General features: G+C 40.1%; 3 protein-coding genes across 7 annotated transcripts in view; 1 reads left to right on the forward strand and 2 right to left on the reverse strand.

Moving 5' to 3' along the window:
- Window positions 1-126: 126 nt before the first annotated feature.
- LOC110067325 (uncharacterized) lies at window positions 127-12,597 on the reverse strand. 3 transcript variants are annotated; one of them, XM_089296601.1, is made up of 11 exons: window positions 12,442-12,535; window positions 10,780-10,927; window positions 9,357-9,482; window positions 8,959-9,017; window positions 7,941-8,202; window positions 7,271-7,458; window positions 3,777-7,076; window positions 3,145-3,278; window positions 2,349-2,515; window positions 1,722-1,924; window positions 127-1,377 (listed from the first exon to the last, which is right to left on the reverse strand). In XM_089296601.1, the coding sequence occupies exons 1-11, from the start codon at window positions 12,460-12,462 to the stop codon at window positions 1,345-1,347; spliced, it is 4,641 nt and encodes a 1,546-aa protein (XP_089152727.1). In that variant the 5' UTR covers window positions 12,463-12,535; the 3' UTR covers window positions 127-1,344. The 3 variants fall into 3 exon arrangements, with proteins under 3 accessions (XP_089152727.1, XP_089152729.1, XP_089152726.1); XM_089296603.1 differs by having other exon boundaries at window positions 11,572-12,509; XM_089296600.1 differs by lacking the exon at window positions 127-1,377 and having other exon boundaries at window positions 1,668-1,924; window positions 12,442-12,597.
- A 68-nt stretch (window positions 12,598-12,665) lies between these two features.
- LOC110067295 (DNA polymerase eta-like) lies at window positions 12,666-25,926 on the forward strand. The gene is made up of 9 exons (XM_089296604.1): window positions 12,666-13,393; window positions 18,563-18,808; window positions 19,216-19,459; window positions 20,213-20,316; window positions 20,442-20,561; window positions 21,249-21,372; window positions 21,947-22,012; window positions 22,375-22,541; window positions 24,037-25,926. The coding sequence occupies exons 1-9, from the start codon at window positions 13,263-13,265 to the stop codon at window positions 24,917-24,919; spliced, it is 2,085 nt and encodes a 694-aa protein (XP_089152730.1). The 5' UTR covers window positions 12,666-13,262; the 3' UTR covers window positions 24,920-25,926.
- LOC110067294 (phosphatidylinositol phosphatase PTPRQ-like) overlaps window positions 25,434-27,302 on the reverse strand; it is a 38,668-nt gene continuing 36,799 nt past the window's right edge. For all 3 annotated transcript variants that reach the window (XM_089296597.1, XM_089296598.1, XM_089296599.1), the window contains exon 21: window positions 25,434-27,193. In XM_089296597.1, the coding sequence (XP_089152723.1) occupies window positions 26,967-27,193 (227 nt within the window). In that variant the 3' untranslated portion in view covers window positions 25,434-26,966. The remainder of the gene's footprint in view (window positions 27,194-27,302) is intronic.

The following is a 27,302-nucleotide window of genomic DNA, read 5'->3' on the forward strand; positions in this document are numbered from 1 at the left end:
CCAGGAGTCCATTGGCTCCTGCAAAAACTGATGACTTCACAAGGTACTGGGAAAGAAAACCCGGGCACTAGGTTGACAGGTCCATTGGATGCTTTCTAAACGGGCAAAATCAGTATTTGACTACACTTACTCGTTCTATTGGTTTATTGTTTATAAATCCATTATTAAAGTTATAATTTATGTTCACATCAGTGAAGTCGAAAGTGATAAAACAATGCAAGGTTTCATCTAAGATTTTGTATTACCTAAAATATACTTTGGGGTTAAGTTACCTAGCAATTCATCATTAAATATCACTGTTTCTCAGAAACTGAATTTACTTTTTCTTGATCATTATACGCGCTTGGCGACCTTTTTTCTACTTTTGAAAAGAACGATGTTTCTTCACTGTGACTACTGTAATTATCATTTTTAATTTGAATAATTAGTTCTTTAGAAATAACGTTTTTTTTCGTGCAAACACCCTTGCCACAAAAATCAAGATCTTGTTTTCTGATTATTAACTTGCCTCTCTGCTACAAAACTCTCCTGTTAAAAAATAAATAACCTACTTTTAATCTATAAATATTTTCAGATGAGGTGATTTAAAATAATCAAACAAGGATCGTTATTTCCTGCTTCAGTTCTGCATTATAAATAATAATTTATTACTTCTTTTTAACTAAATAGCTACTCGCTGTTGTTTTCAGTATTAGTTCATGTGACATCTTTCGATATGTTTTCTCAATTCTCCGCCCCCAAAAAATCGAGCACAATAATTGTCTCCTCGCGTGCACGTGCAATTATTTCACGTGCAATTAGTGCACGTGCGATTTCGCAGAACGAGGCCACTTTGAATGCTCTGCTCAACCTTGTTCCCAGGGTCTCTCATCTTATCTCTGGGAACGAGGTTGTTCTCTGCTTTCGTGACAAACCCGGTTTCTGATTGGCTAGAAGCATGGGAAACAATAAAACGATGTTCAGTATTTATCAATGACTCCATGGAGAATCAATGGTACGCTAACTAACTAACTGAACAATTTCGTTTTGTTTCTTTACATTTTCTTTTAAACTCTATTTGCTATGATTCACTTTTCAAAGGAAGCCGTGAAATTAAAAACGCCTTCGCAAATCGCGATAAAATTTATCTACCCAACAATATTCAAAAGATTTTGTTACCAAAGAACTGAAATACCAAAGACCTACTATTCAAACAGAGTTTAGACAGTATTTAAGAATAGTCAAAACCAGATTTCATGAACAGCTACCCTTGTTAAACCACGTTTACAAGCCGTAAACACAGGTCTATCTGCTGACGAAACAACGTTTGAATGGCGTCTTATTATCCATCTTTGCTGTCCGACCTCAGGGCACTTCAGGCGAAATTCTGGCTGTCATCTGGAAACAAAACCAACCGGTGATGATTAACCAACAATGTCTCCTCACAAAATCATTATGTTGTCAACTAGACGGGTGGTGGGAGTAAAGACTACCATCACCTAAGGGATATTGTCTTGATGTATCATCGAAATCTTCCAGCTAATATTGAAAGGTATATTTGATGATGAATTAGGAGATTATGTATAGTCTGATTATGGGACAGTAATGGATTAATTCCGTGGCTAGACTAGACTTGGACTAGACTTGGACTAGACTTGGAATGGACTTGGACTAGACTTAGGCTAGACTTAGGCTAGACTTAGGAAGTAACGTTTTGATTTAGCAAAAAAACTATCACCTACCCCGAGCAAATTTCTCGGTATGTACCCGGTCTCCCCGTTCTTGTTCTGGGCCCACCACCATTCCCTCTCGGTCGCATCTCCCCGTTTCAGCACCAGTAACTCTTCGCCGTACTCAAAACTCAACTCGTCTTGCTCGTTAGCCGAGTAGTTATACAGCGCATAAACACGACCTTCGTTAGCCAGTCCAAAGGTTTCCTGTACATCTGAATAAGAAGAAAACTTAAATCAATGTATATTGGGTAAAAAGAAAATGGGAGAAAAGCTTTGATAAAACCACCGTAAAACTACTGACCACTAACCTATGACCTCTATGACTGGTTTAGAAAACCGCGCAAAGCGTTCTAGCCACTCGGAATAACTGTGCTACTTTTTCAACCAATAAGGTATAAAACTTGCTTCGCAGCTTTGCCGCGCTCATAATCGGTCTTGTGTTTTCCCGCGCTTTCCAAAGATTGCACGTTCTCCGGCGCTTGCTAGACGGTGCGTGTTTTCCCGCGCTTGTCAACACTTAGAAGTTCTTGCTTCGAGTTCTAAATGTGTTTATACTTGGATGTTGTAATAAGGTCTGATTTCTCTTAAGTCTAACCGTGGACGACATGTATGGGAAACTTCACGAAAGATCCTTACCGTTCAAATATTTCATACAGTTGAAATAGCCAGGCAGACTTCGCTCACAACATTGCAGAGGAGTTTTCTTCTCCAGTGAGGTAGCGGCAAAAATACACGCGCCATGTTCAATTAGAAAGCGAGCCATTTCTGTGGCGTTGTTGGCGGCGGCGCAGTGGAGAGGAGTCCTATATGAAAGGAAATAAATCTCTTATATCAACAGCCACGAGGAAATAATGAGTAATTATTTGCTGCCTTCTCGGGCTGGATACAATAATGTTTGGCTCAAGGCTTAGAGCGGTTTTCACTTGCGTTTCAAAAAGGAATTGGTTTTGTATTACTACGCTTCATGATTGGCTTAAAAACTCAGTCATGGCAATTTATCCCATCAGAAGTAAAACCAAAATTAACCGTGACTCGCCGGCTCGTTTTCCCGCGCTTCACGTCAGCTACATGTAATTACCTCGAGTTTTGATTGGTTCGTTGGATTTTCTGTGTGCTTTGTGATTGGCTAGAGTGATTACTCAGGTTTTGGTTATACGATACTCCATTGAAAACCGCTCCATGTGGAAATCCACAGAGTATGTTAAATTTCGTAAACTACTCCAAGTCGATCGTCCTAGAAGACTTGGTAATCACACGATAACTTTACGTTATTGGTACTCAATGCTTAACAAATCACGTGTGCGAATTTTGATGTAAATTGCAGCCACTATGCTGGTGATAAACAACGCAGCTTTAATTTCAGGAACACAATACTCAAAGAAAGGACCAAAATAGCACGCCTGGATTTTTTTCAGTTGTTAAATTTTCTTACCAGCCGTGCGAGTCCGGAGAGTTGATATCGGCGCCGTATTCCACGAGGAAATGAACCACTTCGTCATGACTTGCGCAGACGGCGTTATGAAGAGCTGTGATGCCATCAGTGTTGGGTTTACTAGGATTGTCCACCTGGGGGGAGGGTAGAGGAGAGGAATTGAATTAAGAAATCCTCAAGTATAGTTTCATCCTTTAAACTTCAAAAGAAAGAAAAGCAGTCGCACTATAGAAAATGAAAATGCTGAAATCATATGAAGGAAAACAGAAAACAGCCTTCAATACCAAACGAAAATGAACTGAAAACAGCTGGTGACAAGTTACACAACAGCCACATTAAGGACATCAAAATATCTACTACATATTTTCTATTTTCCAATTCCCCATAATTCACTCTGTTTGCCCTCAAAATCTTCCATAAACTATTTAAAATTTTTAAATGCTCTTGGGAGGTATGCATATTCCCAAGAGCATTTCACAACAATAGTTTATGCAAAATTTGGAGGGCAAACAAAGTGAATTATGGTGACTTGGAAAATAGAGAATTTAAAACAACTTGACATGCAATCAAGAGTTCCTTTTCGCATCTGTTTCAAAACGAGGCTACCAGAATGTGACTTTAAGATTCCTTACCTCGCGAATAACTCGTTTAACTAGATCTAGCTCTCCCTCAACCGCCGCGTCCAGAAGCACAGCGTGTGGATCAAGACTGACGTGACGCGCCTTCTTCCTTCTATCGATCTGCGCAGGTGCTTGAGCCACCTCAGCGGATTCTCTTGTAGCAATATTTCTATTCGCTAATACAGGTTTCGCGTTAATGTCAGATTTCGCCGCAACCGGGAAGTTTTTCATAGCTGATACGGGGTTATGTGACTGCTTAGTAAGTCCAATATTTACGTTGATAGCCACAGGTGTCCCGGTATCAACATCCGTAACCTTAAGCGAAAAGTCTTTTACTGTTTTAATCTCTTTTGTTACAATGTTTTGCTGAAAATGATCACTTGCTGGTGTTCTTTCTAAAAGCATAACGTCCTTGTTATTACTTGGTCGAGTTCCTGTGGGAGATAATTCACTTTTTTGGGGTAGCTCCTCGTCAGATGAACTCGTAAACTTTTGCGCCGCATTACTCAAACGAAATGTTTCTTCAGCTTTTTGCAGATCTGAAATTTGTTTCGAGGGCAACAGCGGTTTAAGAAGACTTGACGTAAACACATTTTTGGGCAAAGGCTCTCGTTCAGGGTGACTTTTTCTCAAATCACCTCCACTAACCGTTTCACCATTTTCGTTATGAACCCGACCATTTTCGGAATCTAGTCGTCCACCATCGTAATGAAGTCGGCCACTTTCGGAACCTAGTCGTCCTCCGTCGTAATGAAGTTGGCTACTTTCGAAACGAATTTCACTACTTTCGGAACTTGGATGAACGTTTTTGTCATAAAGTCGTTTCTCTTCCGAAGCATGGGATATATTGCTTTCTTCAGAAGATGGGGAGGCTGCTTTCTGCTCTTCAGTCTGCTTCCGACTTTGACTTGATAGTTGTATATTGAAAGACGAGACGACTTGCTTAGCATCTAGGCGAGGTGCTTTTCTTGGCTTGTTCACTTGCTCTCGATTTGTAAGCGTAGTTTCTTTATCCAACCTTTCTTTGTCTACAGATTTCTCGTGTTGTTGTTTATCGAGCGAAGAGTCATTACTTGGTTCGTCACTTTCGAGCAGTTCTTTCACTTCGGGATGAGTCGGAGCCATGTCTCGGTGAAAAAACCTTTGTCGTTTGCTCGTCGGAACCGGCGAGCGTTTCTCGGGAATGTTCGTCGAGTTCCTCGCGGAATAATACGAAGCAGCTGGAGTTACCGTGATCTTCGTAAGCGACGACGACTGACCACGAATGGATATCGAGTTGGAAATCGGGGAAGCGACCTGCGATCGAGTATCAGATGTGTTCGGGCTACTTTGCTGAGAAGCCAGTTTCTTTGCACGGAAAGATATTGGTTTGAAAATTAGTGGCAAGTTGGCGGTTTCTGTACCAGCGATGTTTTCATGAGGCAACCTTTTTGCGTTATCGGTTTCATCATTGTTTAAAGCGTGTTCAGGTTTGTCATCAACGTTTGATTCTAGAACACCAGGCGGGGACTTAAAATCGTTCGCCCTGTTAGAATTTTGCGCAACCCATGGCAAAGGGGCATTCGCTAAAGTTCTCTTGCTTGTTTCGAATGGAGAATCCACTGGCTTCTTTGCCTCTACTTTTCTGTCAAGGCGTGTCTGTGACACGCTGTTAAACATAGCCTCTTGTTGCGGTGTTGTGTTATTGAGCGCGGCAGGTGTCAGGAATCGAAGCCGCGACAATTGTACCTTCCCTGTTTTCACCAAAGAGTCTGTAGCTCTGACTCCCGCCACACTGAAAACTTGTTTGCCATCGCTAATACTAGATTCATCTCTTTCCTTCGCAGCTGTGCCACTAATTTGCTCAGGTTTCGTATCCAAAGCCTTCATCTCAGCAAATCTGAGCGTTTTTTGTGCATCGCTACTAACACTCGCTTCGTTTTGCTTTATACTCATTTCACCAAATCGTTTGGGTTTCGTCCCAGTTCTCGAAAAATCTAGCACGGTCGCCCGCGCTATAGAACCGACATTTTCGTTCTTAGTCGGAATGGCTTCCGATTTAACCAGACGAGTTTGTAATGGGAAATCTTCAGCGCTTCTCTCGCCAGTTAAAACACCACTACTTGGTTTCTCTGGTTTTGAGTTTAAAGGTTCCAAGTCCTTAGTGTTAGAAGATAATCTTTGAAGAGCATACTGATGTTCAGCAGTTTTAAGCCCTTGGAGACCTTCTAAAGGTAAAGCTTTGCTACCTGTTTCTGCGATGCGTTGTTGAGGCGGATCTGAAAGACGAGGAAAGCTATTGGGCTTCTTAGCAACACCCGTGATCGCAAAAATCGCAGTTTTAGCTGGACTGGTAGAATTTGACGAGATAGAGGACGAAGACGAAAGCGACGAGGGTGAACTAGGTCCGGAGAGGTCACCTCCATCGCTGGGAGTAGAACTCTGCGTACTACAAGAAGGTTCTTCACTTTTGAAATCTAATTCACCCAAAATATTCTTTATTTCTAAGGAGTGCGGGACCGCGAACGCGTTCTCTTGCACTGTTGCATTCTGTGTCTCCATATTTTCTACTTCATCTTGTCCGGGTGACTTTATTCTCAAGGATGAAATGTCCACGAACTCATCCATACTGTAGGAAGGTTTTTCTCTCTCTTCTGAAACTGAATGGACAGCGTCAAGGTCAAACATTTCAGGTGCGGGAGATGGTGGAGTTTCTACTCCTTCGGGTGATATGCGACGCGCTGGAGTAGAAGAACCGTTTGACAATTTTGCAGACGACGCAAACTCTTTGTTAACTCTTGACTCTGTATTGTGGGAATTCCAACGCTTCCCGCCTTCGTTAGCTCCTTCAGCCTCAAAGCGTGACTTCAGCGCCGTCACGCGTGACGCTCTAGGAGGTCCTGGTCCTTGCGTGAGATCTTCCGTGGAAGACTTATTACTTGCGTGACCATCAGAGATTTCTTCCTCTACTTCGAGCAACGTTTCTAACTTCCTGGAGTTACGCGCACGCCCGCGGAAGGAACCAGAAGTAGCAGGTAAACTTCCCGTCGAGTTGGAGTCCGTTTTGTTAGTTTTGTTCGTTTGCTTCGGTGAACTAGCAAAATTACTGTAATCCATGTCAACAAAGTTTTGCTCGTCTGTGGGCGAGGCAGCACCATTTAAGCGAGAGTTTGGTGGGTTGATGTGGTTGTTCTGTGATCGTTTTTGCCGCAAGTCGTTGGTGTATCTATCGATCTGAGCATCGAGTTCAAACAGTTCTTTGTGTTTTTCAGCGAGAAGTTGTTTCTGTGACTGGATCTGAACGCTCTGCTGGTGGTTAAGTTCATTCCTCGTCTGAAATAAGAAAAGAAAGAAGAAGGAAAAAAATTGAGAAAGTTTTTCCTGTTCTTTCCATTTTCCTTAAGCTTTCCTAAATGGCTAGCTTTCTTAGCAAACCTATGTTTTATGACAAATTGGAGATAGATAAAAAGTGGTGTGACGCAATATTTGCGTCACAAATTGTACAGCGTAATGTCACGCATTCTCACCATTAACTCCTTCCTAAGTCTTTCCAGCTCCAGCTCTTGGTGTGTTTTCTCTCGACTCGGAGACGACTGGGACCAGCCTTTTCTTTGTTTATCCAGTTGCTGAGTGAGACTTTCAACTTTAGCCACGGCGATAGCCAGCTCTTTCTCTTTTTCCATGAACAAGGAACGAACGTTTTCCAGCTCCTCAGCTTAAACAAGGAAATTTCCAGTTAGCATGGCTTTCAGTTGAGCCCAGCCAATCACGAAAGCGTAAAAATTGCAATGAGGCCCCGTCCACACTACGCCGAAGGAATTTGAAAACGCAACAACTCCCGGCCATTTTGGATTTTTGCTTGAGGAAGACTCGGTCAGGGAAATCAAATGATTCGTTATCGCGATACCTGTATCATCGTTTTCGAAAAGCTCCGCTTTCAAAATGTTTTCCCTCCACACTAAAACGCAAAGCCGGCATTTTCAAATTCTCAGGTTTGAAGAGCGTTTTCGAAAAGCTCCGTTTTCGTGACAGAGTAGTGTGGACGGAACGCCTAGCCGTAGAAATAAAGCTGCGTTTTCAGTCAAATTTCTACGTACGGCGTAATGTGGACAGGACCTAAGCCAACTGTTCCTTTAACCATGGCTTGTAGTTTTCTTTTAGCAATTGTTAAGAAAATGGCCAACATCCAAGACCTACCTAAAGCACTATTGCTAAGTTTGTAAGAGTCCACTTGATCCTGTACATGCCGCAATTCTTTCAGTCGCTTATCTTGTTCATCGGCCTTTGCCGATAACTGCTGTATATATGGATTCTGAGGTTTGCTTTGCGATTTTCTTTTCATCTCCATTAACTGTACTTGTCTCGCTCTCAGCTCTTTTTCTTTGGCTGCGATCTCTTGCTGTTGTCTGGCAGCCAGTTCTTTAAGGTCGTTAACGGAAGTTCTACTGCCACCTAAAAGCTGGAAAAAAAGGAACAAATCACAACAAGAATGATTTGCTAAAGTTTCGTATGTTTTAAAACATTGACTGAGTGCATAAAACATTGTACAATTGACCCAACAGGCCAGTGCTTAATTTCAGAGATACACTCCTACACTGTAAGCATAAAGCATAACCATAAAGTTTATCCATAGCAGGATTACCCCTAGCATTAAGTCAGCCTTTACCATTAATATCCCTAGTTGTAGAGAGGTAATGACCTTGAGCTTGACCTCAGACTGCCTGATTTCAAGTCCAGTTCTTACACTAACCATCAGTTCCCCATGTACTGTATGATGCATCCCAAATACAATAATAATAATAATAATAATAATAATAATAATAATAATAATAATAATAATAATAATAATAATAATAATAATAATCACTTTATTTAAGTGTCGGTGTATTTAGCACTAATGTGCTAATTGGGGACACTGTAAATAAGTAAACAGATATTTCAGTATCAGAATTTTATGCTATTTGAATTTCTCCTGGTTTCTGCTACATTGGTATAGCTGCTTCCAAATCTTTCATCTTCCACCTCCCTGCCTTAACTCCATTACCCCCATGGTTGGGGCATCCCACACAGGGGTACAACTTCACTAAGGTGCGTCTAAATTCCCTCTTGTTGGAGAATAGCTCAGTGTGTACTTGGGGCCCCAAGTCAGTCACCCTGTAAGGTGGGAGGTGGAAGGTATTCTGGAGGAGGATTGATGGAAGATTTTAATTCTAACCACATCTCTTGAAAGTGGTGGTTCTTCTTTGAAGCCATTAACTCTCTGAGCTGGTGGTCCTGAAAAAAAAAAAAAAAAAAAAGAAAAAGAAAAAGAAAAAAGAAATCAACTGCCATATAGCGTAAATTGGAAAAATTCTATTTATTACAAATTTCTACTTTTAAAACAAATTGTATGAGCTGTTACATGTAGATGGGGCTATGATAATAAAAAGATGTCTGCATTAATGTGATGTTCACTTGAAGTGGGTGTCCACAATAAGTGGGTGTACAAATTATATGTAAGTGGGTGTTCAGACACATAGAGTGGGTGTCCTCATTAAGTGGGTGTCCACAATAAGGGGGTGTTTAAATAAAATGGGTACAGTGTACAATGTACTGAATTAAGACAGATCTTACCATTCACAACTTGTGAATAAGAAGGTGTGTCCTCCCTTGGGCGAAGGTAAAATTTCACATCATCCAGGTCACTACCCCATTCAAGTAGCGTGCTGAGGATCAACTCGTTATCAGGCACAAGGCGCTCTTTAGAAAGAAGATGTTGAAAAGGATTTTGTTAACAGAGTAACAGCGATGAGTGTAATTTGCTTACATTATACATCACACCAGGATGTCCATGGATACATGCCCAATATAGCAGATATGCTGTTGAAATTGGCTTTTACCAAGAGATGTACTGGTTTTACACATCGATAATTACCAGGGGTATCAGTGTTGTCTGCAGGAGGGGAACTGGTTTTCACAGGCGGGCAAAACACTTGGAACAGCTGAACTTCTTTAAAAGAATTTAAAATGTTCCGCTAGATTCCAGGTGGGCAAAATCATCCTCACAGCTGGTCAATTTGCCTGGTGCCCAGCCCTTAAGGAAACCCCTGTAATGTACCAGTCTTTATGTGGATAGTTTCTGACAGTAGAAAACAAACCCTAAAAAGCAGGCAAATACTATCTTTGCTGCCAATTGCTGGTAAAACTTAAATCATGTTTTTTTTTTCAAATAACACTGACCTAGATTATACTGAATGTCACAACAAACATCAAAACAAAGTTCCAAGAACAATGTCACAATTCGCATACACATTGTTCTTCAGATTACCGACATGTACAACGTAAAGTGACTAGTGAGAGACAAATGTTAGTGTTTTGGAGCAGTTCATTAGTTCCAAACCTGCACAGCTTTAAAGAAAAAACAACTTTTTAGAGACCTATTGAATTAAAACATGTACAGTCTTCATAGACGAGGGTGAGTAGATGTAATGTGTTGTGACACACAAAACATTTTAATGCATTTATGCCTGAACACTCTCTAGCTGTCAGTATTAAATACACAATCATGTACAAATTCCCACATCCATTTACAAGATCAACATTCCTGCAAAATTTACTATCCCATTTAACCATGGATCCAAATTCCTCCATTTGGCCAGAGAGTAAATTTAATGATAACCATTTACAGAGACCATCTCGGAGTACACTAATATGAGCTAAATATCCACTGCTGAGAAACTGACTGGCTCAGTTTGGACTGAAATGCACAAAAATGTTTATTTGCAAATAAAGGATTCACCTTACAATGCATCTTAGAAGTCCACACTAGCATTCATTGTGGAGAATTCAATTACTGACAGCAATATTGCTGCAGATTACTAATCTATGAATGCATCAAGCTTACAAAAAAATGCGGTTAAAAAAGCCACTGACAGTTCTATTTTGCTGTCAAGACTTCAGTACTGACTTTAAAAGAGACTCCACAAATTGCAGCTCTGACCAACAGATAGAACATTTCATTATTAATAAGTAAACAAATTGGAAGCATGTAACCTACCACATCCTTGCCAAACTTCTATAAGAAAGCAATCTGGCTCCTGTATCTGCCGCTGAAGTCTTTGCACAATATCTTGGCATTTTGTGGTTGGCGTAACAAATATTTCAGCTACTCTCTGTCCCTCATCAAGATAAACTTTGAACCTCAGCTGAGCATGAGAAAAACAGCATGATAAGGAATATAAATCAATATAAGAATGAGTGGAATGCAAAGTTCTAAATCCTATCACTTTGCAGTTTACCTAGCAGAAAATATGCATTGAGGGCATAGAGTATTAAGTTTGCATGACCTGGTATATGGAACAGGATGCATTTTAATCAAACAACAAATTTCAAATGACTTCAATCTTAAAGAGATACTTAAAACTCTGTCAATGCTTAAGAATAGCTTAAAATTACCAATTTGAAATAGAAGAAGCCTTGCTGTGAAGGAACATGCAAAATACAATAGAAACGTTAAAACAAATAAGCATATCTTTGTCATTAATTTAAGACGAACAAATTTGAAATAATTACACAATATTAACCTTCTACAACGAAGTGATGATTAGAAGTTTTGCTGGATCTGACCTTTTTTTCACGCCTCATCTGTAGACATTAACTACAAGTAACTGAATGCTATAAAACATTTATGACTCAAGAACATCAACCTGCTACCGTATGGTACATACAATAATTTTTTTCCTTCATTTGAACTTATATAAATATTGAACAGTGTTATTACTACCAGAGCTCCACAGTTTTTCGGCAATAAATAATGGAAGATAACGAAATAAATATAATGGAACTTTACCACAAAGTGCATAGCTTCGAAGAATCCACTGTTTGTATTCAAATTCTGATGTTTTTTTATCCTTCGGTTTGACAACAATACTCTACAGAGTTTCATGATTTGTGACATGCACCTCACAGAACTATTTGCTATACAAAAAAAAAGGTTGGCTTGAGATCAAAGTACGTGAATGCAATACAGAAAAGCTATATGCAGTAAATTCTTGGTAGGATATTCGCTCGTACAACGGTGATTAGGTGATATTATGACTTGGATGAACGGGATACAATGCAAGGTGTATATTACAGCTATAAAAAATACTCATTCATTGATGACACCCTACATGTAAATTGTACCATTTAGCGGTCCACCTTTGGTTAATTGATGACTTCTTTTTACAAAATGGTCGTTTTAATCAAGTCGGAGGCACGTATCAAAATCAAGATCTTCTTTACAACACGGGAATTCACGTATCAATATGACGACGTCCCTATTTAATCTATATTTCTATTATTTCGCAACGTATGTGTTGTAACTCTTTACGTTTTGTTTCTTTACTTCTTGGAGCATCGATGTAATTTAAAATTTCATTTTTACCTTGTTCATTCTTTAAGGTATGAGCTGAATGTGGCACCTTTTGACAAATAAACACCATTCAGCCACATTCAGTCACCCATATCGTCAACAAAAGATTCTAAAAACAATGTGCAATATATTTTCCGTTGACGATTTTCCGGCTCAATTTTCCTATTTCTGGAGAAGAGAATAACCTCAAACGCTCTCAATTAAAAGAAGTATTGCTTCTTGTGACAAAGCGTTCCCCAGAAAGTATCAAATAACAATCGATTACGACAAAAACCGGGACAAATATAGCACTTGAATTTCACTTACTCTGCCTTCCGCTCCGGCCATCTTGTTTACACTGTGCCTCGCTGCGAGCAGAAGTCGCAGAATTTTACCATCTGGGGGAGGAGAGAGGTAATCAATATTCGCTGGATGTTGCATGTTGATATGCTTCTGGTTTACGTTCATTTCTTAAGTTAGATCCTGGTTATTGGAAAATATAGCTTTCTGAACTGTATTCTTTTGAATTATTTTTAGAAATTGCCCTTGTGCGTTTGATTATTGTCTATTTCCTTTTAAACACCACATTTACTACCCCCGGGGGAGGTACTTTGGGAATTTCTGAGTGGGGATGTGCCGCTGGGACCCTGGAACCCTTAGCCTATACCAGAGCTAGTTCAGCTGAATTTTGCTACCCTATACTAGAGTAAACTCCCCAAATCCCCCCATCTATCGACACTGTTGAGGCTGATTTGCGTAAATTTAAACTTGCTGATTTGATTTTTTTTATATTTTTGAGTGGCAATTCCTGGTTTCCTTAGTCTAGATAAAATCTTCAACCAACTAGTCAGTTTTGTGAAAAATGATACCCTATTCTAGACCCAAACGCTCTGATTTATATACACCATCCTAGAGTAAACTGCTTGAAAACCCATTCCCTTCACAGCGACACATACCTTCATAGCCCATATATGGCAGTGCACTCCGCCCCCGCCGGGTTACTACCCTCACATCCTCCCTCAGTCACTCCTTCCCTCAACCCCAGGCACGTGACTAGACAGAAATTCAAAATGGCCGCGAAACGTAACGACGCTCTGCACTGCAAGAAAGATTGGTGTGGCGTCTTTGTTCTGTAATTATCACTACAGATGGCTTTAGATCGTATTGTAGCTCTTGTGGATATGGACTGCTTCTATGTGCAAGTCGAGCAAAGGCGAAATCCAGAATTACGAGGGAAACCATGCGCTGTGGTCCAGTACAAAACTTGGAAAGGTGGAGGGTGAGTGAAGATCTGTGCGAATTGTTTTGATCAAATCTTCCTTTTGGATCAAAGATTCTTTCTGCTCTCTAGCGATATTAAACAGCGAAGACTCCGTAGACGAACGCTTAGTGTACTTTAAATGCAACTTTCGACAAGAAGCCGGGAGGTGATTTTTTTTTTTTCATTTTTACATGTAGCTCCACTAAATCAGTCAGATTAGAGGTTATGCAATGCTTAGAGGATCTACTAGATGGGTTTGTCAGCTCAAAAATGAAGTGTTTTTCAACTGATAGTTGAGATCTGAGATCAGCAAACTTTTTTTAGCAGAGAAGTCGCCAAAAAATTTAAATCAGGAGTGAGGCTCCAGTACACCCGGCCCCTATTTCAGACTTAAGCTCACTCATATTACATTGTAGCTTCTGTTTACAAGTAAGATGTTGTGAAGCGGGGGAGACTGCAGAATAATCTGCATTCTACAGCTGTATAAGAGTAGCCACTTGCGTTGTTTACGCAGTTGAAGATAAAATCAGTGCAATGGAGACCATAAATTTTCTCCAGAATGGAAGTATTGACTAAGTGTGGCTATATGACTTATCGGACAGTTTGGCTACACAGCTTATTAACACAGCAACATGGCTTACGTAGTCAGACATAACTGTTAATGAACTAGGAGAAGGTATTTAGGGGCTGCCAAAATGCCAAAATTCAAAGCATTGTATGTAGACAACATACAATATGAAAACTCGTAGTAGTTGGTTTGCTAGTTACTAGCTCTGGTTAGTTTTATTTACAGTGGAACCTAGATTTAACGAACCTCTATTTAACGAAGTCCTCGATATAACGAACGATTTTCTTCAGCCTGGCCAAAATTACAGTAAAATGTATGGAGCAAAACCTCGATATAACGAACCTCGATATAACGAAATCCTTGTTATAACGAACACAATCCAGACGCCCAAACGTAAAATATACCTCGATATAACGAATAAATGTCAACATGTGACAAAAGATGAATGCAAAACAAACTAACAAGGATGACATTTCTTTAATCCTGTAACACGAGGGCAACAGCCCATTACAGCTGTTTACATAATTTCATACAAACATATAAAAGCATCTACATTTCGACTTTATCCTCTTTGTCTTTTATGAGTTCTATTAACTTCTTTATCCTTGATGGCTTCTTGTGGCAAAAGGAATAAATTGCTGGAATTTCGAGTCCAATGCCCTTATTTCTTCGTTTACCAGCCACTTCCACTGATATTTGCCCTCCGTGCTTTAAAAAATAAATGGAAGACACGTGAAAGTGTCAATGGCACATGGCCCACGGTCTGAAGCGTCCCTTCTGTCCCTTCCTGGTCTTGAACCCGTTTAACGGCAACAGCATGGGTGTCGTGTGGGTTGTCAGGCTCGTGCTGCAGAAAATATAGATGTAAAATCACTCAGTTTGCTCATAACCTGTCAAAACTATAAACGATTCCTTTTAAGGGCTTACCTCACAATCCAGAACTTCACCAACAGCTGCATCCCAGATATCTTTATACGCATGGTAGCCTCGAATACAAGATCGAAAAGAATATGTTGTGTTGCTCATTGCTGTCTGTTTTAAAACTCAACAAGTCGCTTCACCGTTTCGCTACCTGTCGCTAGTTTCACGGTGAATAGCGAGAGACCTTCAATTTCCTGTGAAAGTTGACATGATACCCTGTTGAGCAATCAAAAGGTGTTAGATTCCCAAAATTCCAGCACGTCCTGCAATACCTCGCCGTATTTTGTGCCTCTATATCTCTGTTGAATTTGGCACTTTTCATCGAAAGCAGTTTAAGCCTAGAGCAAGCCTAGAGAGTGCAGCAGAAGAAAGCGTAACAGTTCCCATTCCTAGTGCTTCCACATCGCGGTCGCAGTCCAAAAAAAAAGAGACCAAGAAGAGAAGGGTGCTGACATTGGAAGAGAAATATAAACTGGTAAAGCAATCAAGGATGGGGAGAAAAACACTGTCGCTGCAAAGCGTTTTGATCCTCCTTTGTCTCAGTCTACAATCTCGACCATTATGAAGAAAAAGGATGAGATTATTAGTGCCTATGAAGGAGGATTCTTCACAGACAAACGAAAGAAGATGAAGCAGGCGACTTTTCCAGATCTTGACAAAGCACTGTCTGAATGGTTTCGGAAGGCTCGAGGTATGAACATCCCAGTTAGTGGAACGCTGCTGCAAGAAAAAGCCCTGTATTTTGCACAACAGTTAGGGTATGAGAACTTCAAGGCAAGTAATGGCTTTCTAGAAAAATTCAAGGAAAGACAGGGAATTACAGGCCAAGCTGTATGTGGTGAAGAGAAAAGTGTAGATCCTGATATTGTCGAAAATTGGAGCGAGCGTCTCCCGGATATTTGCCGCAGCTATAGCATGAAGGATCGTTTCAATGCTGACGAAACAGGATTTATGTGGAAAGCTACCCCTACTCAAACGCTTAACCTGAGAGGAGAAAAGTGCACCGGTGGTAAGAGAAGTAAAGATCGCGTGACAGTCCTTGTGGCCTGCAACCAGGATGGCACAGAGAAGCTACCCCTACTTGTGATAGGGAAATATGCCAGACCCAGGTGTTTTAGGAACAGTAACATGACCTTGCTCCCCGTGACCTATGAGTCTCAAAGAAAAGCCTGGATGGACAGCGTTTTGTTTGAAAAATGGGTCTGTCAAATTGACCGACGAATGAGAGTAGCAAACCGCCATATTCTGTTATTTTTAGATAACTGTACTTCACATGTTATTGTCAATGGCCAGACAAACACAAAGCTCATCTTCTTTCCACCTAACTGCACAAGCAAGCTTCAACCGGCAGACCAAGGCATAATCCAGAACCTTAAGATAAATTATCGCAAGACAATGATCAGGCGGATGTTACAGTGTTTAGATGGCAATATACCTGTCAAAGAAATCGACCTCAAGGATGCTGTCTTTATGATGGCCAAAGCCTGGGACAATGTAAGCACCACGACAATCAAAAACTGCTGGAAAAAAGCAGGATTCCCAGGTGAAGTAGCGGAGCCCTCACACGATCCTTTTGAGTCAGATGAGGAAGATGAAGACACCAATGAAACTGGTGTCGGTCTATGGGGAAACATTACCCACCATTTTCCCTCTCTTGCAGAGATATCATTCAGTCACTTTGTATCCCTTGATAACAATGTTGTAACCGAAAGCCAACCGACGGAGGAAGATGTAACACGGGAAGCCCTGAAGGCAGTCCAAAACGTGGAATCGATGAGTCATGAGGAAGAAGAAGATGAAGGAGATTGAGACGCAGACATCTCTATAGTGGAGCCAAAACCACTTAATCTGGTCGAAGCTAGCGAGGCTGTGACAGGGCTTCGCAATTCGATTTTGTCATTCGACAAGACAAGTGCAAAAGAAAAGGAATTTCTGCGCTCCCTTTCTTCTATGGAAGATACATTCCTACGAATGGCAACAAAACCACAGAGACAATCTTCACTAAAAGAATTTTTTGATTAAGAGCCCTAATTGGACTAGAACAGTGTTAAAATTGTTACCGTTTTGTTTAATACCATGTTCATTTTTCTTAAACGGAGGATGCATTTTTTACTGATGACAAAAAAACCTCCATTGGAAGTAATCTTTTATTAGCGTCTCAATATAGATGTGTATTTATGTTTTTTTATATGTAGTTTTAAGCAGTTTTGTTTGCCTGTGCAATTTCTTAGTTCCGTAGCTATGTACATATCTGTACAGTACATAGCTACATAGACATTAAAGAAAGAGTGCTTATTAGTAATTGTTCAGATCCAGAAATGCTGGGTAGTGCTACGTAACACCGATGAAAATTAATTATTAACTAACCTCGATATAACGAACATTGTGGTTGTTTTTCCGAAAATTCGTTAAATCGAGGTTTTCGATTTAACGAACCCTCGATATAACAAACAAATTTCCCCAGTCCCTTGGCACTTCGTTAAATCGAGGTTCCACTGTAATAGTGTACTGATGCACTCCTTCATTTAATTGTCAATTATTTTATTAGCACTATTAGACCTGGTTTACACTAACGACATAACGACATAAACGACATGATGACACAATGACATGACAGCATAACAACATAATAGTTTAGGTCGCAATGTGAACATCGACATAAAAGCATAAGGATGAGATCAGTTTTTTTACCCCTTAAGTCGCTATGTTCATGCTGTTATGTTGCTATTATGTAATTAGGTCAGCTGGATATTTATACTGAAAGTACAACAGCATAACATCGTTCTTATGTCTTTATGTTTACATTGTTAAAGTGCTACTGAAACGAATTTTCGTACTTAGCTCTTATTAACCGAGCAGGAGGTCTATATGGGAGAATCTTGACTGAGGTCATGAGTACGGACCGAACGCAGTGAGGTCTGTACACACGACCAAGGTCAAGATTCTCCCATACAGACCGACGTAGCTCGGTTAATAAGATGTTTATTATATGGCAAAGAAGAAAACTTTAATTCGTTTAATGTAACTGGTTTGTACTAGCTGACATTTTGCTTGCAAACGGTGATGAGCTTAACTTAAACCTGCTCGTCCTCTTTACTTTTTTTTTGTCATCAGGCTTTTTGGCACTTCCATAAATGATTGAAAAGAAAGTAAAAGAAAATGGTGAACAATTTTTTTATTTTAGTTTGCTACTTTTTCAACGCAAAATGAAACCGGTCTGGATGCCGGTCTAGATGGGAAAATCTAGACCGCGGTCAATATCGATTTCAGCCAATCAAATTCGTGAATTCGGTAGTTCCCAGTCCTTGTGAGACACAGCCATATAATAATCTCTTTTATTAGCCCAATCTGTAGTTTCATATGTGCTTAAAATAATGGTGAACTTTATTTCTGTAAAATCCTAACATAAAGTGCTTTTTTAGCTGCGGAAATTGACTTTTTGGAGCAAAACTGTGTCTCGGCTCTGGAACCGAGTTTAAGGACCTTGTGATGTCACTGATTGTATTCACGCAGGAAGCGCTATAGATTTTCTCTCTTGTTTTCACTTGATTTATTCAAGTTATTCTTCATATTGTCGATACCTACTAGTTTTCTACCTTGTAATTTCTTTTCAGCCTTGACAGGAAATACAGCTCATAAATGTTGGAGGGCGCCAAAGAGTGTAGATTCACTAATTAATCAAATTGTTTATTTGTTAGTATTATAGCTGTGAGCTACGAGGCACGACGCTTTGGTGTGAACAGAAATATGCGTGGGGATGAGGCTAAGGAGAAGTGCCCGGAGATCAATTTGGTGCGAGTCCCAGAAGCTCGTGGGAAGGCTAATCTGACCCTTTATCGTGAGGCAGGGGCTGAGGTGATTGCCGTGCTGTCTCGTTTCTGTGAGAGTTGCGAGAGGGCAAGTGTCGATGAAGCATATCTTGATTTGACAGAAAATGTGAAAATGTAAGAACAATGTATTTGAGACTGATGAGCTAATTTAAAAATATACCAGAATGAATTTTATACTTGTCTAGTACCATAGGCGTGCATTGGATATAACATGGTAGATAGCTAACGAGGCTTGTAGCGCTGAGTTGACTATAACCATCTCTTATCCAACAAGCGCAAGTGGAATAATTGTTTTATTAATATTGTCCCCAAAAGTTGTATAGAAAATAAAATGAAATAAAAGTATAAACACCCCCAAAAATTATTAATGCTCCGCTTGCCCTATTTGTAGAGCACGGTATAATTGCTCACACACCATGATGGCTAAGCCAATGAAAATTCTTGAAATGCATTATCCAATGATACAGTTTCTAATAAAACATGAAAATCAACATACAATTGGTATTTATTTCTCATTACAGACGAATGAGTACAATGGACATAGATGAAATTGCAGAGAAGTCTGCAGCGTCAACTTTTCTTGAGGGCTTCATGATTAATGATGGTGATGATAAACGCGTTGATACAACTGCTTGGAGGGCTTCTCTGGAAGATGACGAGAACATTAGAAGACTGGCAGTGGGTGCAATTATGGTATCGGAAATGAGGGAAGCGGTGCTGAAAGAGACTCAGTTTACCTGCTCTGCAGGGGTTGCCCATAACAAAGTGAGACTCTTATCAAATCAAGTAATATATATCAAATACAAAAGACTGTGTTTGACCACATTTCTAAACACCTATCTGAGTTTGAGAATTATCTTCCGTCCCCTGAAAATCAAGCTCCTCTGCCCCCACCTTGAGATAGGCCCAAGGTAGTCAACATCAATGAAATGTCAGCTGGGGAGCTGACATTTTTAATTCGCAATTTTTCATCAGTAGCTTTGTCTAATATTCTGTTTGTTTAAGTCAATAATAAGGAGGCATTTAACCAGTAGAACATTAAAACTAGCAATTGAAAATGATCAGGAATTTTCAGATACTGTTTGGGGTGGGTTTAGGGGCAAGTACAAAGGTAAGTGTGATCACAGGAAGAAATTGTACAGTAATGGGATATTCCATAATTTTTTCATCAGCATCTCTCCCCCCCCCCCCCCCCCCCCCGCTTTTTCCAGCCCCAGTGGAAGCAACCTCTGGCACAGGGCCTGTCAGAATATTTCTGAAAAAGCCAAGTCAACAAAATTTGGACTCTTTGGATGCAAATATGAAAGGTGCCAGCAATGAAAAGCTTAGGTGTTGGATGTCCCAAAGCTATGAATCTCATCAGTACTGTTATGGACAAGAGAGACACAGCATCAGTTCTGTAAAATACGTGCACCAAATTGAGATATTTCATGTACATACAGTATGTGCTGCTCATGTGTGTAGATGATCTGGCTTGGCACATTTCTTCACATACATGCATATTTCTTTCGCAATCAGATGCTGGCTAAGTTGTGTGGTGGACGTCATAAACCAAACAAGCAGACCCTACTACCTCAGTGTGAAGTACCAGAATTATTTGAGACTGTATCCATACAAAAAGTGTAAGAAAATTACATCAAAATATTCACATTGTTAAGCTATCACAGCAAAATGGTTAAATTCTTTGTGATTTCCAGGCCCTAATTGTACAGACCGCTTGATTAATTATGGTACCCATCTCTTTCAGCCGTAACATGGGAGGCAAACTTGGTCATGAAGTATGCTCAAACTTAAAAGCAGAGAAGATGAGTGACTTGGCAAAATATTCCATGAGTGAGTTACAGGGCCGTTTTGGAGACAAAACTGGGTAAGGTTTTCATTTCGGATTATTAGTATAAGTTAGGAAATCAAGGGAAAAAAAAAACAGAATTGAATGTGTGAGATTGAGTTTTAATTAACTTGAAAGTTTGTAGAAAACCCTGGTACAGTGTACATGTAAGTGACCATTTAGATTAGAACTATCACAGAGCAGTACTATCATGTGGTACTGTTTATTATGCTGTACAAGGTGGTTCTAAATTTTAAATCTGTGGATGAAACCCTAGTGTGTGACCATCCAAATAAAGTCTATTGAGCAGTACTTCCATGTGGTGCTGTTTATTATGCTGTACAAGGTGGGTCTAACTTTTAAGTCTATGGATGAAACCCTAGTGCGTGACCATCCAAATAAAGTCTATTGAGCAGTACTTCCTTATGGTGCTGTTTATTATGCTGTACAAGGTGGTTCTAACTTTTAAATCTGTAGATGAAACCCTAGTGCGTGACCATCCAAATAAAGTCCATTGAGCAGTACTTCCTTATGGTGCTGTTTATTATGCTGGGCAAAATAGGTCCTAGGTTGTATGTCTGGGGATGAAACCCTAGTGTGCAACCATTCATGACAAAAGAAAGCTATTGACTAGTACCAACTTTGCACTACACCACATTCTTGGGAGTGAAAGTAATAAAGAATGTATGACAGCAACCCTTTAAATTGACATTATTTGGTCGCTAGGGAGTGGCTATTCCAAATAAGTCACGGTGTGGACCATGAACCTGTCAGGCCACGTCAGCTGGCAAAATCCACTGGCTGTGGCAAGAACTTTCCTGGGAAAAGCAAGCTGGCGACAGGGGAACAGGTTTGTGTATTCTGTTGAAGGAAGTTACCTATAGAGTTGTGGCCCGAGTTAGATTCTGGCCTTGTGCCGTAATTTTGTTGGTTGAGTTTGTCCTTGGTTCTTGTCTTGCTCTGAGTGTTTTTCTCAGTCTACTCTGAAACCAACATCTCCAAATTCTAATTCGACCAGGATAGAGGATCTGCATGAAAACCGGATAAGGCTGATGTGGCTTTCACTCTAAATATTATAATTTTATAGAGCAGTCCATTTTTGCGAAGCTTTTCTTTTCTCTTAAAAAATGACTACAAAGCAGTGAAAGAATTTTACGTTAAAAAATGTCTGGCCTGGTATTTTGAAGGGATGAAGCCTCTCTAACGGCATAAAATACCAAGTAAGCACAACAATTCGGTGTGGAATTGTACCCGGAACGAGTTATACAATGTATTTTTCTCTAAGATATAAGCCTATGGGATTATATTCAGTGGGGGTGGGGGGTGTTTGAGATGGTTGTTTTCAAAGGAGAGAAGGGTTGTTATTTAAAATGTTCCAGTAAATGAATTACTTTTATTTAACATGATGTTAACTTTCTTCGCAGGTCAAGTACTGGGTGGATCAACTGGCAAGCGAGCTTCATGAACGGCTCACAAGGGAATCCGAATTGGTAATCTGACATCAGAAAGTCTTGTTTATATAGACCAGCACAATTTACCTTAAAGGAACTCAGTCACGGTATTTTGAGTCAGTTATTTTGACCACGTACAAAATTACCTTTAAATTGAAGGAAACCTGAAAAAAGTAGTTTACTGAGATAGAAAAACACCAAAGAGATAGTTATAAACCATAAAGGATCAAGGATGGTTAAGGATGGAGAAGATTAACGCGGATAACAAACGACAAACTTGAAAAATTTTGGCTAAACTTTTCAAGATGCGCAAACCGGACGTGGCTCCTTTACATTATGTATAACTGCTATAATTCTGCTTGAATCTTGTTTATAGGCGTTCTTGATCTTTTCTCCCACAGAATAACCGCGAGGCAAAGCTCTTAGGTGTTGGTTTCAAAACTGAAAGCAATTCCTCCTTCACTCGGTCATGCCACCTTAAAGATTCATCAGCCCGTCAGATCGCCAAAGACGCGTATAATCTGCTGTTACCATTCAATTCGGTCAAGGACAACAAAACGGATACGTGGTAAGAAAATCAGTCATATGCATAGTATTCTGTAATCAGTTGTTTTCTAAGGAAGTCAAAAAAAAATTGGCCTACTATTACTCTTTCGTGCGTAACATCTTCGAAGATGTTAGCACTATTTTTTGCTATCTGTATAAATTCGAAGCCAAACAGAGTTCTATTTACTTACTAGCGCGACAGTTACGGAGCAAGTAATACGGTTGGCTGTCGCGCGAGAACACGCATGCATGAACACCGCGCGTGAGCTACACGCGTTTTCGAACAAGTGCTAATCGTGAATCTTCATGTGTCGGTTTCACACCAACAACGAAGATTTTTCTTGACGGATGTAAACAGTGCTTCTACATACTTAGCAATTTTGCGTCGAATAGATGTTAAAACCGCAGAAACAATCTCTTTCAATCTCTGCAAATATATTTTTAATCTACCTTTGCCTGACATCTAACGGGAAATTACCGGACCTAATAACCTGAAGTTTTTTTCGTCTTTTACCCATATTTTTTTCGAAGATTACCCGACTTTTGCCCGATTGTCAGCCGACTTTCATTCGTCTTGGCTTATAAATGACTTTCGTGTAGTGGTGGGGAGCAGGGATGGCGCAGTGATGAGAGCGCTCGCCTCCCACCAATGTAGCCCGGGTTCGATTCCGGCCCGGTGTCATATGCGGGTTGAGTTTGTTGTTGGTTCTCGCTTTGCTCTCAGGGTTTTTCTCTGGGTTCTCCGGTTTTCCTTCCTCCACAAAAACCAACATCTCCAAATTCCAACTCGAGCGATTAGGGGACCTGCATGAAAACCATTAGTCTCCTCCGCAGTCGTTATTAGGGTCATCACGCAACACTTCTCCCCCACTAACTAAGAAACGTTGCGTGACGACCCTAACAACGGCTGCGTAGGAGACTAGAGAACCAGCTGCGGCATTTAAACTTAAATCATGCGACTTTTTACTCGGCTTTTATTTAAGTTTAACGCGACACTAGTTCAACTTGTACACCACTTTCCCGTCTTTTACGCGACTTTTGCCTGACTCAAAATGACATTTGCACGAGTGTCGCACGCATTTCAACCGACACAACGCGACTTTTCAGAGTGTCCCATGACTTTTTCCCGACTCAACACGACTTTTCCACGAGTGTCGCACGACTTTTTTCCCACTCAACACGAGTTTTCCACGAGTGTCGCACGACTTTATCCCGACTCAACATGACTTTTCCGAGAGTGTCGAATGACTTTTTGCCCACTCAACATGACTTTTCTACGCCGAGTGTCGCACGACTTTTTCCCGACTCAATACGACTTTTCTACTGACGAGCGTCACGCGACTTTTTGCCGACTCAACACGACCTTTCCACCAGTGTTGTACGACTTTTTGCCGACATTTTCCCGACTTCTACTCGACGTTTATCCCAACTTTACATTGCTTTTCCCCGATCTCTGCTGTTGTAAACTTGCCGAAAACACTTTTGCAACGTTGATGAAAGCTTCGTTAATTCCTCAGGTTGCCGGCCATCATCTGTCTACAGATGTCAGCGAGTAAATTTGAGGAAATAAGTGATCACAACAGTACGCCGTCTATTAGCTCTTTCTTCAGCAAGAAAAACAAGACTGAAACGATTACAAATACGTTAAGCCACCCGGTACCAAATATGATAACAGAAAACGAGAAACACGGGCGTTTTTCTAGCGCGATTGAGAACTCAGGAGAAGCAAATGAAGAGACCTGCTTTGCTTTCAACTTCGTTCCCGCTGGTCGGGACGAGGAAAATCACGTTGAACGACAAAATAGTGTTAAAAATGGCAAAGAAGGCATAAACAAAGGGAAAACTGCATGTAACTCCAAAGTAAGTGAGATTACCTGCCCGGAAAAGAAAGGGATAGAAGCGTTTTTCGCTGGGAAGCATTCTAACGAGAGAAAACTGAAGAACAGCGAGCGGCCAACTGGCCGGCCAAATCCATACCTGGGATGCGAGATCGATTCTGCAGTGTTGGAAAGTTTACCAGAAGAAATTCGCCGGGAAATTAAACAGTCGCTTGCACAAAGAAATCATGGAGCTAAAAAAGGGCAGGTAAATAGTTTCTTTGGTGCGCGAGAATCGACGTGTGGTAAAGAAAGTACTTCATTCAACGAAACGCGAAATATTATCGAGAATGACGGATTTTCTGATGACGGCGAGGACTTGACAGATTTGCAGAAGTGTGAGAAATGTGGACAAAGATTTCCTGATTGGGAAATGCCGGAACATTTAGATTATCATTTTGCTGTTGAGTTGCAAAACGTAGAAAGAAACTCCACTGCAGCCAATAAATCGGATTTATCTATTAATGAACCCCCGAAGAAAAAACAGCGAACAACAATTCAGTCGTTTTTCACGCCTAAGTAAGTCAATGAACGTGGCCTATTAGCTTTTTATGGAAAGTAAACGAACATTTCTTTTAAATGCGCTCCGTCGCTAGTCGGTGACAACTCATTACGAATAGCTGAGAATGAACTGCAGTCTGGTTAGCTTTTAATCCCTGGAATACTGCGGTATACTTGTGGTAGGTCAGCGGTTGTGGACCAAATTTCTCTCTCGTTTTTTTCTTTTCATTCTCTTGAAGGCGAAGGCAATACACCATTTTCGGACTGCCTTTTTCCTCTGTGTTAAAAGTTCGTGCGAAACCGTTCTTATGAAAATGTGTTCTGCCTACTGGTTTATTTTCATACAAATCAAACTCGTTTTGGAACAGAGGCATAAGTTAACTCGGAAATGGCCCATTATAGGCCAAGGGAAAATCAAAAAGAAAGATTTGCCGATTTTAAATCGTTTGTTTTCTCTGAAATTACATGCTAAATTTGCGTCATTGTTGGTCTTTGTAGTTTATTTCTAACAACAAAAAAAAAAAAACAGCGCTCACTGAACGTAAAATAGCGGTTTATTTTTACCTTTAACTTTCTATAATATTACTTTAAACTAGTATCGCGTATAATGTGTACAAAATGCCGTCTAGAAGTTTAAGGAATCTTTAAGCATTAGCTGATAACACAATTCGTGAAACCTCTTACATGTATAGATCACACTACGGTTAAAAGAAACCTCTCTGTTTAGTTTTGGAGTGTTCGGTCAAACACTTCTTGGTAAGACAACGTTTATTTATTTGTTTCTACATATGTAATTTAACTAAACATGCATGCGGTGTAACGATGAACATACCTTTTGTTTTAGTTATTTTAAGATAATTTTTTCATTCTAAAAGTATTTGTACAAAGCTTTTACTATAAGCGAATACCTGGGTTTCATTTTGAGATTGTTACACACTTTTTCGCGCTAACCAGAACTGTATATTCAGGCTAAACGTATTGCAATTTGACCAGCGATTAATTGACTACATTAAACGACTCGTGACTCCTGGACTGATTCATCAATGGGAGGACCTCTCCCTATGTAGCCAATCACAAAACGAGTTAATTTAGGAGGTGAAGACTTGGGCAGGCAGAAAAATTGCATGTTGGTTACATCTTTGATTGGTCGAGAAAATTGGAAGACCCCACAGGAAAAACGCACGAACGCCGATACTGAGAGCCTACAGGCCTTGTGACACTGGTCATTTCTTAACACATTAAAAGGGACTGTGTCACGGCTGAGTTTATTCTTTTTTATTACTTTTTGTCAAAGACTCAGTGTGAAATTTGAAGTAAACGAAAAAATCACTCTGGATCTAAATGACAAAACGGCTTCATTTAAAACAAATATGTCTCCCGGGCGTTATAAAGGTGACAAACAAACCAGATTAAGTTTAAAAACTGTTCAGCCTGACATGCAATCCGTTTTGATCTTCTTTAATTTTTGTCCATCCTTACCTTCTTTAGTATTTGTTGTGTTACTGAAATGTTTCTCTGCTGTTTTAAGTGGATATTTTTATATTTTAGTTGATTTGGTGGCCTTTTATATACATATATGTCTAAATTTGGCTAAAATTCGTGAAACAGTTCCCTCAACCAGACATCCCCCAAATATATGACGACTCCCGAGGTAGCGACAGAGTATACACACTTACTGGACTTAATCACGTGCATTCGACAAGCTAGTCACAAGATACAAAATATAGTTATGACGCTACGTTTGAAAGGAAACGAAAAAACCTGCTTTCGTCAAGGCATTGAAAAGTTGAAATATTTACAGAAATTTTTTTGATGCAAGACGACAATGTCAACATCTGTAAACTGATTTGACGTTTGTGAAAACGAAATTTCTCATTCAGCATTAAAGTTGATTCTCTTACACCTGCCACCGGAACTGATTGTAGAAGAATTGCGCTAGCTATTGAACTTTGACATAAGGCTTAAGGAAATTATTTGCGCTACAGAGACATCGTGGGAACTAAGACTCCTCTAGGTTTAGCATCGAGCATTCAGGTTTACACTGAGTGCATTGTGTCTTAACATATGATTTACAGATCGGTAATGGTCACATCACCCCTGTGGGGAGACGCCGTAGAAATCCTCAGCCACTCACTCTCGTTACCGCTGCGACACATGGATTTTCGTTTAAGTTTCCAAAAACTGACGATTTGTTTTCGGTGTCTTTCTCCCAATTTGGCTTTACTTTCCTTTATCCTTTGGATAAACTCGTCTATCAAACTCCGCATTTCTCTTACTAGTATTGTCTTGAAGTACACTGCAATGTAAAAAAAGAAGGCAAAATGTGTCAGCATACCAAGTTATTGGTCAGTTTTACACGTACAGTGTAATTTAACCAATCAGAGCAAAGCTCTTTTCTTTTCCTC

Source organism: Orbicella faveolata, unplaced genomic scaffold (genome assembly GCF_042242905.1).
Source record: "Orbicella faveolata isolate gen_17 unplaced genomic scaffold, um_ofav_v1 contig_27, whole genome shotgun sequence".
Classification (NCBI taxonomy): domain Eukaryota; kingdom Metazoa; phylum Cnidaria; class Anthozoa; order Scleractinia; family Merulinidae; genus Orbicella; species Orbicella faveolata.